This window comes from Synchiropus splendidus, chromosome 6, assembly GCF_027744825.2.
Source record: "Synchiropus splendidus isolate RoL2022-P1 chromosome 6, RoL_Sspl_1.0, whole genome shotgun sequence".
NCBI lineage: Eukaryota > Metazoa > Chordata > Actinopteri > Syngnathiformes > Callionymidae > Synchiropus > Synchiropus splendidus.
This window is the reverse complement of record NC_071339.1, coordinates 2022338-2034030: the sequence shown is the minus strand read 5'-3', so window position 1 is coordinate 2034030 and position 11693 is coordinate 2022338. Positions and strand designations below refer to the sequence as shown.

General features: G+C 41.2%; 2 protein-coding genes across 6 annotated transcripts; one reads left to right on the top strand and one right to left on the bottom strand.

Moving 5' to 3' along the window:
- Positions 1 to 50: 50 nt before the first annotated feature.
- emc3 (ER membrane protein complex subunit 3) lies at positions 51 to 2728 on the bottom strand. Of its 2 annotated transcripts, XM_053868821.1 has the most exons (9): positions 2521 to 2728; positions 2111 to 2282; positions 1985 to 2042; positions 1677 to 1770; positions 1255 to 1359; positions 1105 to 1186; positions 950 to 1029; positions 709 to 791; positions 52 to 631 (listed from the first exon to the last, which is right to left on the bottom strand). In XM_053868821.1, the coding sequence occupies exons 2-9, from the start codon at positions 2263 to 2265 to the stop codon at positions 503 to 505; spliced, it is 786 nt and encodes a 261-aa protein (XP_053724796.1). In that variant the 5' UTR covers positions 2266 to 2282; positions 2521 to 2728; the 3' UTR covers positions 52 to 502. The 2 variants fall into 2 exon arrangements, with proteins under 2 accessions (XP_053724797.1, XP_053724796.1); XM_053868822.1 differs by lacking the exon at positions 2521 to 2728 and having other exon boundaries at positions 51 to 631; positions 2111 to 2466.
- LOC128760998 (RNA-binding protein 5-like) lies at positions 2422 to 11185 on the top strand. Of its 4 annotated transcripts, XM_053868817.1 has the most exons (26): positions 2423 to 2787; positions 3267 to 3359; positions 3983 to 4027; positions 4092 to 4374; positions 4495 to 4638; positions 4783 to 4849; positions 5414 to 5487; positions 5951 to 6034; positions 6692 to 6752; positions 6920 to 6985; positions 7073 to 7233; positions 7323 to 7420; positions 7519 to 7606; positions 8172 to 8234; positions 8299 to 8356; positions 8426 to 8514; positions 8584 to 8683; positions 9018 to 9109; positions 9192 to 9395; positions 9467 to 9610; positions 9701 to 9775; positions 9874 to 10053; positions 10118 to 10192; positions 10462 to 10568; positions 10653 to 10782; positions 10867 to 11185. In XM_053868817.1, exons 3-26 carry the CDS (start codon positions 4008 to 4010, stop codon positions 10987 to 10989), a joined length of 2586 nt encoding a protein of 861 aa, XP_053724792.1. In that variant the 5' UTR covers positions 2423 to 2787; positions 3267 to 3359; positions 3983 to 4007; the 3' UTR covers positions 10990 to 11185. The 4 variants fall into 4 exon arrangements, with proteins under 4 accessions (XP_053724794.1, XP_053724795.1, XP_053724792.1 ...); XM_053868819.1 differs by lacking the exon at positions 3267 to 3359 and having other exon boundaries at positions 2422 to 2787; XM_053868820.1 differs by lacking the exon at positions 8172 to 8234 and having other exon boundaries at positions 2422 to 2787.
- Positions 11186 to 11693: the final 508 nt, after the last annotated feature.

The following is an 11693-nucleotide window of genomic DNA, read 5'->3' as shown; positions in this document are numbered from 1 at the left end:
GTCAAATACAGTGTATACTGTAGGAATAACACCAGGCAAAGGAACAAAGGAAGCCACTTCTTTGAGAAAACAGGGTTTATATTGTACAAAACGCACGAGTTTCGTTACAAAAAAACACAATAAACTAATCTGAGAAACATATTCTTCGCAAACAACTTGGAGCTCTACTTGTAATCTCAGGCAGCTGATCTAAGCATGATGGAGCTAATAAATGGCGGCATTCAATCTGTAAAACACTATTTTTTTCTTAATAATTAGAGATGGATTTTATAGTTTAGCTTGAAAATAGTCACTAGTTATAGCACTTCATTATCTTAACAGTTCAGGCAAATGTCAACATTTCTAAGAAAGCAAAATATTAATTGGAAATTTCAGGACATTTGTGAAATATTAGTCAACCTGGAAATAAAGTGGGACCTTAAATGAAGGAATGTAAACTTTGCATAACACAGGAGGGATTTGTCCCATTTGAACCATGAATTGAACCCAGCACTGAGCCACATCAGAAGATTCCACTTGGTAGTTCCTTGTTGAACAGGCCATCAAAGTCCAGTTCTCTGCTCATCAGTTCCTCTTCTACGGTCTCCAGCGCCCACTGATGGTCAGTCAGCTCGAGGGCCTCCCATTCAGCCTGTTCAGAAGGGCAAGTTAACACGAGTAACAATTGAATCCAAGCAAGATTACGGACCACAAGATGAGTATTTTCACCTTGAAGGCCTTGTTTGTGTCTGCAGGCATGGCCATGGCTGCACCGCTCATCTGTTCCTGCATGATTCTCGACTGATCTGCACCTTGAGTGAATCCAAACAGCAGGTCAATGTGCCAATCATGCAAGGACTGTGTGTGCAAAAATATGAAGCAACGTGAAGTTGGAGTTTTGAAAAAGCTGAAATTATAGCTAACATAATGAGTCATGCACGGTAGATATCAGATGAGAAAAAGTAGATACCATTGTCTTGGCCGAGGATTAGAGAGTACATGCTTCGTAGTCCAAACACATTCAGGAAATACCATGAAGCTGAACTGACCCTGGATGAAAAACAAGTAGATTAGATTACATAATACTGAATTAAATGCAAGCACATTGACTGTATATTTGCATACCAGGAAGCATCCAGGGAAAGCAGCTCTATCCCTTGTTGCAGCATTGGCTTGAAGCGGAGAGTGAGAGGGAAAGGAACCTTAGCTGAAAGACAAAGGATTTCAAACAAGATTACAAATCCAACACAAACTGTTAGATTTTAAAGGTCATACTTGTTACAAATCCTGAAAAGGTCCAGTTAATCCAGCCACCAATTAGGATCATTGGAAGTACGTTGGTGACATTTCCTTTCATCATGTCTGTCAGCATGCTGGGATCTGTGGAGAGATGTAAGTTTGAGCTATTAATGACAACACTGGCTACATGCATTGCATCGTTTTAGGATAGGAATCTTTTGAAATTGGCAATGTTCATGCACCACAGCTGAGACACTGCCACTCTATTCATAGTATAATTAAATAAATGAACACAATGAAGCCATAAAAACCCAGCTAACCAACATTCAGACTCAAGGAAGTTGACCATGCTGTCATATACTAGCTCCAAACACAGCTTGAAACATCTATATCAAAATAAAAAGTTTTTGACAAAGAAAACCGGACGTCACACTGAAAAATAAAATGTAATGCTTTACCTGTCATTGGGGAAGGTGGGACAACCTTCCTTTTGGTCTTCTTGAAGAAGCCATCTTCTTGGTTGTTGAAGTAGAATTTTCTCATTAAAAATGACTACAAAAACAACATATCTCTGTTAAAATCTATGGGTGGACTCATCTATCATCAGTAATATTTGAAAGTATTTATTTCACAGCTATAGCAACATAAAGACCATAGAGACAAACAAAGCCAAACAACATGGCCGATACCTTGGAAAAATATGTTCAAGTACTTTTTAACCACCATGTCATTTGTCAGAGCTGCTGAATACATTTGGGATCCTTACTTGTTTAGGGATGTATTTTCCATTTTCTCTCAGGATTCTGCTGCGAATAAGAACCTGGCTGTAATCAGAGACACAGCATCAGGCATGCATTCAGCCCAGTTTCCCCTGAAGCTTCCAGTCACTTACCTATCAGAGACCTGTTCTAGTGTTAGCTTTTTGTCACTCTGTAGAAGGATAGAGACGTAGTGTCTGATCACCCCCACAAGGAAGGTGATGAAGACAATGGGCAGCACCACCCAGAGCCGGATGTTGGAGTCCAGCAGTAGCTCTGGCTCAGCCATTCAGCCTGTTGGACAGTCTGCGGGTTGGAAGAGATATTAGCCACCTCATGCTGACGATTCGTACGAACACAATTACAGGTGGACGTGTACTTCCGTTATTAGCCAGTTAAATCTACTTTCCATCGCCGGTGCTACAGGAACAAATCGTAATCGCTGACGCCTACGTCACAAGCGACGACGTATTCTCAAACCATCCCACGGAACTGAAGCTTTCAAGTGGATTCTATCTGGCGTCAGCGTTAGCCTGTTAGCTACCTTCCTGTGGTCGTCCGAATCACCGTCTCCGAGCGAGCACGACGTTCAAACGTGTCCAACGCGGTTTCCTTTGCCACCGAACGAGCGCTCGTCCTCAACGAGTGAAATCTGATTTATCGGTTCGCATTTGCAATCGAGGCCATTGTGCTCTTCGTTGATCACTGGGATGACAGCGATTCTGGATTCTGCTTCTGCAGCTCATCCACATCTCCCGCAGAAGGACTGCAGCGCCTCCTAGCGGTGATGGGGAGGCCGAGCTGGGAAAACGTATGTAATATACTAATACATGAAATGGAAAACATCTCACTTCAAAAAGCCTGAACCCTCAAACACTACCACCCAATAACATTTACTGCAAAACCTTCGATTATTGAGCAGATATCTTCGACGCAAGGGCCAAAAAGTTAATATTTTTGATCAATTTCGACATTATGTGAAATGAATGTACACAGCGTTGCTGCTTCCACTGGTGAATTTCTAAATGAAGCAGAATAGCAGCTCACTGAAACTACTGATAACAACTGGGGATACTATATTTGTAAGTTTGTTTTATTCTTATGGACTAAAGGGAACATTACTTAACATTACGATTATACGTTTCAAACGTGGCCAAAGTTGGAATCTACTGGGTAAGGCAAGAGTAGCAAATGTCGAGTTAACCAAGTGATGTGATCGAGTAAACAAAAATGAACATGTTTTTCATGGCAATGCGGTCCGATTAGAAATGTAGTTTTCGCCCCGACCAGTAGGTGGCGGTAGAGTTGCACGGTGCTGTTCAAAGAAAAGAAGAAGAACTGTTGAAACGAGGAGCTGTTTTTCCACATTTTTCAATTAGAAAGGTATGTTCTTTCAAGACTATTTAATCTTCGCGCAACCTTCAATCATTCTAAATAAGTCGTTCGATATCTCCCGCGCTGGAATACCTTGTGGAGTCTGCGACTGTTTCTTTCAGATGCGCTGCTAACATGCTATAAGTGATCGTGTTGTAGCGACCAAGTGGTTCCTACTGTTTACAATAGTGTGGTATTTAAGTTTTGCTATCAGCTGGTTCTCATTGACTGATTTTAGTCAGTTGAAGTTTGTCTTGCTGGGCAGAGTGGGGACGCTAGCTAACAGCTGTTTCCAGTCCCCGTGAGGGGTTTTCTGAAAAGAAATTCGGTCTTTACGAGGATCGTTCAGATCATCTCGTTATTGTTCTGATTCTGTTGTTTTAAGTACCACGGCGGCACGAAGTGAAAGTATTTGTGCTTGCAAATGACCTTCACATAGTTTGATGTCCTGTTGTTATCATGAATTGGCGAAGATATTCTGAATTCATGCTCATGTCATTAACTACACAATACTGTTACCTCAATTTTTGAAAATGTGACTGCGAGGTTTTCTGTTATTGTCAAAATGTTAATTGTAAAATTTGATTTATGAGTAAATGATGATTTTTTTTTTGCACCTTCCTTTTTCACAGGGTCTTAATTAAAAACCTCTGCAAAATGATGAGAGACGACAAACGGTAAAGAATGCGTATTAATTGTGTTTCATTACGCTGTTAAAATGTTCTATTTTTTCACTGGCAGTGAATACAGCGGAAGACACCACTCGGATGCTAGTACACTGGATCGTGACGGGTGTGAAACTGCAAGCCAAGATTTGGAAAGGGATTATGATCAACACTCTGATGACGATAGGCACAGAGAGCAGAGAAAAAGAGACTATGACAGAGACTATGACACAAACCGTGGAAGAGGCCACGACAGAGATGGGGATCGTCATAGAGATCGTGAAAGGGACAGAGACAGAGAGAGAGCTCGAGGGAAAGACAGATACAGTGACCGTTACAGAGAAAGAGACAGTCCAGAGGTGAGAATACTTAATACTTGTAAATGTCATTTGTTGCTGCATGCCCACGTGTAGTTTTATGATTTCACACTTCATGTTAACATGTTAACATATTATGTTGTTGTTGTTGTTTTGCAACAGACACATCGGAGACATCGAGTCAACGACAGATCTGATGATGAATACGATGAGGATTATTCCGAGCAGGACTATGGACGTGACCCGGATGTGGAGAGCAGGATAATTCTTCTACAAGGCCTTCCATCCCATGTCACCGAGGATGATGTATGCTGCAAACTTTCCTGCTCAGATGCTACTGTTTTTATCTTGCTTAGCAATAATGTGATTTATGCAACAAATTGTGTCCAACAAGTGCCTAGATTTGATCAGCGTGGGTGTAATTATGATTGAATCTTCTCTTTACGTTAGGTCCACTCAGCGCTTGCACAGCTTGAGGGTCCTCAGCCTGTGGATGTTCGTTTGATCAAAAGAGAAGGTGAGTGTTGTTTTCATCATGGTTCCTTGTTACCTCAACATCTGGTTTCCTTCTTGGAGGCCGCCAGTCTTGGCCAAAAGTTCAGGACATCGCTAAGGTTTATATTTTAAAGCAAAAAAGGAATGTTTTATTATATTCTCTCTCCTTTGTTTGTTAGATTAAATACTCTGTAAAAGGTTTTGGCTTTAAAATCTAACTCACTGTTCATTGCTTTACTTCCACATTGTATATTGTGTGGACTTTCCCAGCGACTGTAGATACTGTAAAGGCATTGCTTGTCTGTGGAAAATGTACACTTGAATATTTTGTTGTTTGTTTTATTTCCTATCCTATTATGAAATATGTATGAGACTATAAATAGTATTGAAGTATTAAAGATAGGATACAAGCCATTGAGCGTGAGTATGAGACCGGATAATAAGGTAAACAAGTGTGTTGTGCCTGCACAGACCGCTCCTGCCTTCCATTGTAAAGCATTTTCCTCCCTTGGATTTAAATCAGAGTTGGACTGAACAAGCCAATTGTGACTAACACGCCTCCCGTCTATATTTGAATGCTGTCTAGGTATAAGCAGAGGTTTCGCCTTCATGGAGTTTTATCACTTGCAAGACTCTACTCGCTGGATGGAGACCAATCAGGTTGCCACAACGATCTCCAAGTCTGAAATGACTTTGGGCCACTGATCAGTTTTTGTTTAAATGTGATTGTGATATTAAATGATGTATGAATTATTTGGTCATCCTTGAATAGACAATCTTTACAGTTGTAATGAAATTCATGTTTGTTTTTATAGACGTAAGTGATGGATTCTTGCCACTGTCAGTGAAAGAATGAAGTCCATTTAATGTGCTTTCAAAGTGGTGACACAAGACTGAGCTGGTAGCTCTCTGTCCCGGAAAACGTGTAAATTGTTTGAAAGGCATCTGCTTTATATATATTTATCTCCGTGAACAGTTTTCCTCTGGGACTTAAGCAGTCACTCTTAGCCCTTCATTCCCATTCCAGCCGTTCCCATGCTCTGGGTGTATTAGCAGCAGGTCCACTCCTGGCGCTTGTATTCCATCTTGAAACATCTGAAATAACCTTTTGCTTTTTTGTCAGAACAAGTTGGTGATAAGAGGAAAGAGCGTCTCTGCACTGTACAGCAACCGGAAGCAAAAGCTTGACAACTGGCTTTGCAATTCTGTGAGTTTTTTCCTGACACACATGCTATCTTCCGTTGGACGCAAATGAAAATCTTATGAATACAAATGGATAAATTCACATATTTATTTAAAAAGTTCAAAGCAATAGCCATATTGTATATCATGCTGTTCCACAAAAAGCAATGTTGGCAACTAAATCTTCAATTAAATGTATAGTTTACATCTACTTTTTGATCTGTGTATTGTCCATAGTCATCATAATGTACTCATTACCATCTTACTATATATCAATAATAGTAATAATAATAACAATGAGACGAAGAAAAAGAACAACTACAGCAACAGCAAGGCTTTGTTTGTTAGAGCGCTGTTTACTATGGAATGGTCACCCAAAGTTCACTTTTAACAACAACTGACTATCAACAATAAATGACCACTGAATTACTTTATTAATGGATGAGTTATGTTCCCACTCTGAAGTACGGCCACTTTATTTAATCGGGACCTATTGTGTGCATCACAAAAATGATTGTAATAACTAAAAAAAGTTTGATTTTGTATTTAGTTTTGTGGGTTTTTTTTTTTTTCAATTTGACTCCATCCCAATATCCATGTGTTTTACTTTGCGATATCAGCAAAAGTTATGAATTTATTAACGTTCTGTTCAAGTTGAAGTAACTTGTGGAATTTTTTTCAGTGTTGTCTGTACAACTTTCGGAAGAGGCAGATGTGTTTCAGATGTGGAGCTGCTAAAGCTGGTGAGTTCAAACTATCAGGGATTTAAATTTTGCTTTCACTTTATTTCAACTCTCCCTGTTTTACCTAAAAGAAAGTAGACGTGGATGAAGGTTCCACTGAGGGAAAGATTTCCATCCTATGGTTGTCAGTCACTAACGTTTTGTTCTGCCTCATCGTTCCTGCAAAGACGATGAGTCATCAGGTGTGACTGGCTCACATGAGTCTCAGCGACCAGGAGGTTTTAGTATCGACAGTGAGTAATATTTTGGATTTATCTGGCAATATAGCTCGTGTTAATTGCTTACTATACTGAAATCTGTCATTCCCTTTCCATTCTCAGCATTAATACTCAGGAATATCGCACCTAATTCCACGGTGAATGGACTATTAAACACCTTGGCTCCGTTTAGTAACTTGTCCTCCACCAACATACGCCTGATCAAAGACAAGATGACGGGCCAGAACCGCGGGTTTGCCTTTGTTCAACTTTCATCTCCTGCAGTAGGTGGCCTCTGTACTTTTCAAAGTAGGCTCACTCCTCTGAGGAGTTAAATCCGCGTGATAACATCCTGCTTGTCCGTCCCTGTTAGGAAGCTTCTCAGCTGCTCGCTGTGCTCCAGAACCTGCAGCCACCTCTACAGCTGGATGAAAAAATACTGAGTGTGGAATATGCCAAGAGCTGCAGGAAGTGAGTGTGCTTGTCTAATGACGGCAACAGTACAAATATTTTTAGGATCAGTGTCAAGTAATGTACTGCCTGGAAAATAATAAAATGTTTTGTTTTAGGGATTCCACGCCGATCGATGTGGCCAAACATAACACCCGTACTGCCGCTAGCCTGGCCATTGCCGCTGCTCAGTGGTCGTCCTGCCAGGTATCTTTTACCTACTTACGCGATAATAGTATTTTATTCACTGCCCTATGCAAGTTACACTAATAACGGAAGTAAATACAGCTGAAAAGTTCACCTGCTTTCTGGCTGGAGGAGCCTTAGCATGCTGACTGGTGTATTTATTTATTTTTGTGTGTGTTTCATTTCGTGTATTCTTCAAAAAGACACAAAATAAGTGTAATGAAAATACACCAGGACGTGAAATGTTTTTACTGAATTAAAAAGGTTTTGCTTCAGTGCTCATAAAATTGAAAGGAAAAATAATGATTTGAAGGATGTGCTTCAAAATAAGACTCAACATTCCAACATTGTTTTGTGACCTTACAAATGGCAACTAAAGCTGAATATAATGCAGAGTGGTGTCTGGAAGTGTCTTTGAAGTGTTCTTAATCTGCTGGTGCTATTTTCATTCCGTGCACTAGGTGACAGTGTTCACACAAACTGCGTTCTCCACTTGAGTACACGAGGCTTGCTAGCTGCAACACTGTGACAATTGAAATGGATTTTATGGACCTTCAGATTGATGCAGCTGTGCTTAACTCCTCAGTTACAGCCAGTTGCTGCTACCTCTTACAACACTGCCTTATCTGAACACGCGTTGCACACTCAGGTCAGTCTGGTAAAAATGATCAAATCGATCATTTCGGTCTTTTGACCAACTTTGTGTCTCTCAGACTTATGAAGCGTGGCAGCAGCAGCAGAGTAAAAGCACCGGAGATGGACTGTTGGGAGGTAACCTGAGGTGTAAATCACGGATGGTGTTTTTGGGGTACGTTCAATAAGCTTGCCAAACGTCTCCAGCTTTTCCAGGCGCAGTGATGCCTTCGACCGTAGGTGGGGTCATCTCTCAGCCACCTCACCTGTTCAACAGCAACCCCAATTACCAACAGGTACGGAAAGAATTTTTTTTTAATACCCAGACAGCTGAGCCGTCTCAAGTGTATTTCCTTGAATTCCAGCCACATTTAGTGGCCAGGCCAGTGGTTTCAGCGCAACAATCGTCAGGATCACACCTGCCATCAGCACCTGCCACTGTGACCCCTGCTGCCAACACCTCAGGTGAGGCGATTCGATCAGATCAAAGTCACTTTCAAAAGTGTGAGCTAACATCCAATTCTACGCTCAAGTTCCTCAATGCACTTTACCTCGTGTTATGTGCAACCATTTGGAATTCTATTCATGTTTTCCACTTCTAACTTTATCACACAAAAAGTAGTGAAATATCTTGCTTCAGTCCTTGTTTCACAGCCTTGTGTAAAAAATAATACATTCAAAATTATTAATGGACCTCAAACATTCGAAGCGTTGATGAACATGTTTAACAAGTGACAGAAGGAAGAAGGTAGAAAGAAGTCATTTTATTTGGATTCAAACCTGCTCTTGCTATGCACAGGTTTCCCGGACACCTCGAAATACCAGTACGATGAGAAATCAGGTTACTATTACGACCCACTGACTGGGTTTTTCTATGACGCCAGCACTCAAGTATGTCAAATCTCACCCTGCGATCTCATCATTCAGTGATGTCTGCATTCTAACCATCACAAATGATATCCTGTTGTTTTAGTACTACTACAACCCTGGGACTCAATGCTATCTGTACTGGGATAGTGAGAAGCAGAATTACATGCCTGTTCCGTCGAACACAAGTGCAGATTCCATCACTGCATCAGCTGGCGCAGCCACGACCAGCTCATCGGCTCCAGTAACTCCCAACCTCAAAGAGCCCAAGGGAAAGAAAGAAAAGCTGAAGAGCAAGTCGGCGCAGCAGGTGAGTCTCCCATGTCATTTGGTAGCAACGACGTAGGGGTTGTTCCCTAAAAATGACTCGTGCATTTTCAGATTGCGAAGGACATGGAGCGCTGGGCCAAAAACGTCAACAAGCGAAAAGAGAGCGTGAAGATCAGCGAGCCGGCTGCTGACGAGTCCGAGCAGGACGACAGTAAAGATGATGCTGATGCTGGCTTCTATCTGTTGGAGAAAAAGGTAATTCAAGCTGAAAAAGTTTGGATGTTTCACTTAAAATAAATGTATTTCAATGGAAATGTTGGTTGTTTTTCATTTGTTTTTTAAAAGAATATGGAGTATTTTGAAACACCCTCATCGGCGCCCGAGCCATTCAGGGTCCCTGAGCAGGAGCCTTCAGGAAAGGTTTGTTTGCCTCCCTTGTCACATGGCCAGCTGCCCAAAGGTTTAATAATAAAAACAAATCCCATAATTCCTCTTCATCTACCTGTCTATAATTACAGAGCTTACCACCTGAAGCTCACCACACGGAGCATAATCCAGATGAAGGTGGGAAGGAGAGATCAGCCGACCATGAAGAGAAGATGACTGACTGGAAGAACATGGTCTGTCTCCTGTGTCGACGGCAGTTTCCCTCCAAAGACGCCCTGCTGCGTCACCAGCAGCTGTCCGACCTTCACAAGGTGAGAATGGCTGGGTGGAGGGGAGGATGGGGGTCCTGACTCTAAATGGTTGTGTCTTTTGAAGCAAAACCTGGAAATTCATCGGAAATCAATGCTGACTGAAGAAGAGCTGGAGGAAATGGAGAAGAAAGAGCTTGAGGTATTTATGGTTTGATTTATTGAATTATTTCACTTTTGCACCATTAACTTAATGTGTTGTTGACATCTGAAGAGGGCAGAAGTGTTTACAGTTTTTCATATCCAGTTATATTTTGGCTGAATCGTGATGAAAAACAAGATGATGTTATCGCAAAGAACATCACATCTCACTTAAAACCCATTTATTTATTTTATTTTTGATTGGGCTGTGTATGTGAAATTAAATTGCAGTCTGAATCTTGAATTAAGTAAAGAAAACCATCCCCGCAGCTCAAATACAGAGACAGAGCAGCAGAACGAAGAGAGAAGTATGGCATTCCTGAGCCGCCTGTCTCGAAGAAGAAGAAGAAATTCCACCAGCCTCAAGCCCCTGTGGTGTAAGTGTCACAGCTTTTCAAAGCGCCGGTTGTCTGTTTTGAAATGTGATGTCAAGCCTTTGTTATCTGGATCAAATCGAACAGGAACTACGAACAGCCCACTAAAAACGGTCTAACCAGCGATAACATTGGGAACAAGATGTTGCAAGCTATGGGATGGCAGGAAGGCACCGGGCTGGGGCGCCACCAGCAGGGCATCACCACTCCCATCGCTGTGAGTAGCACAAGTGATGAACGTGACCTGGGCTGACCTGTGTGGCGGCTCGCCTCTCTGATCTGGCTCTACACGTCTCCACAGGCTTCATTAAGGGTGAAGGGAACAGGCTTGGGGATCAAAGGAAGCAACTATGAACTTTCCGCCTCCGACTCGTACAAAGATTCTGTCCGTAAAGCCATGTTTGCACGATTCTCTGACGTGTGATGGAAGAGTGATGAAGTTGGACAAGCTGAAATGTGAGACATCTTTCCATGTTTCAAACCTGTCTGGGATCTGTGTCATATGTAAATTGAAATTTCTATTTTTAATACAGGAAGGCGGATTTTCTCTGTAACCAATTGTTTTCTTCCCCCCTGAGTTAAGTAATTAAAGCAGAAGAATTAAACATGTTTTTTTCTGATCTGAACTGGTTGTATTTTTGAATTATTTAGTTTATTTTGCATATTTGCCTAAAATATTCAATCATAATCCTCATAGTCAAATGGATCACGTACTCATCTCAAGAGCCGTCTGGTTTGTCAGACATGCCTTGAGACATGCACTGTTTATCAATGCTGATTCATATGTGGTTGGACCAATCTCTAAATTTCAGTACAGGCAGAGGTTTGATGAATTGGATCTCAGAACACATCTTTTTTCTGTTCACAAGTCGACAACCAAAACAAGGTGATGGTGAAAACTATTTTACATGTGACTTCTCAAATCTCAGTGTTGGATTTAAAAAGGTTGTAGTGGACCAAACCTTGGGAATCGGTTTGATAAACTGCACTGAGAACTTTTCTATTGTCTTCCACTTCCAGTTTAGTACTGAATAGCAAATAGTCAAGGCATGACAGTTTCAGTTGTGATACAATGCTTATCAGTGTAAAATAAATTCAATTTAGAAGGATCTATATGTGTAAAATATT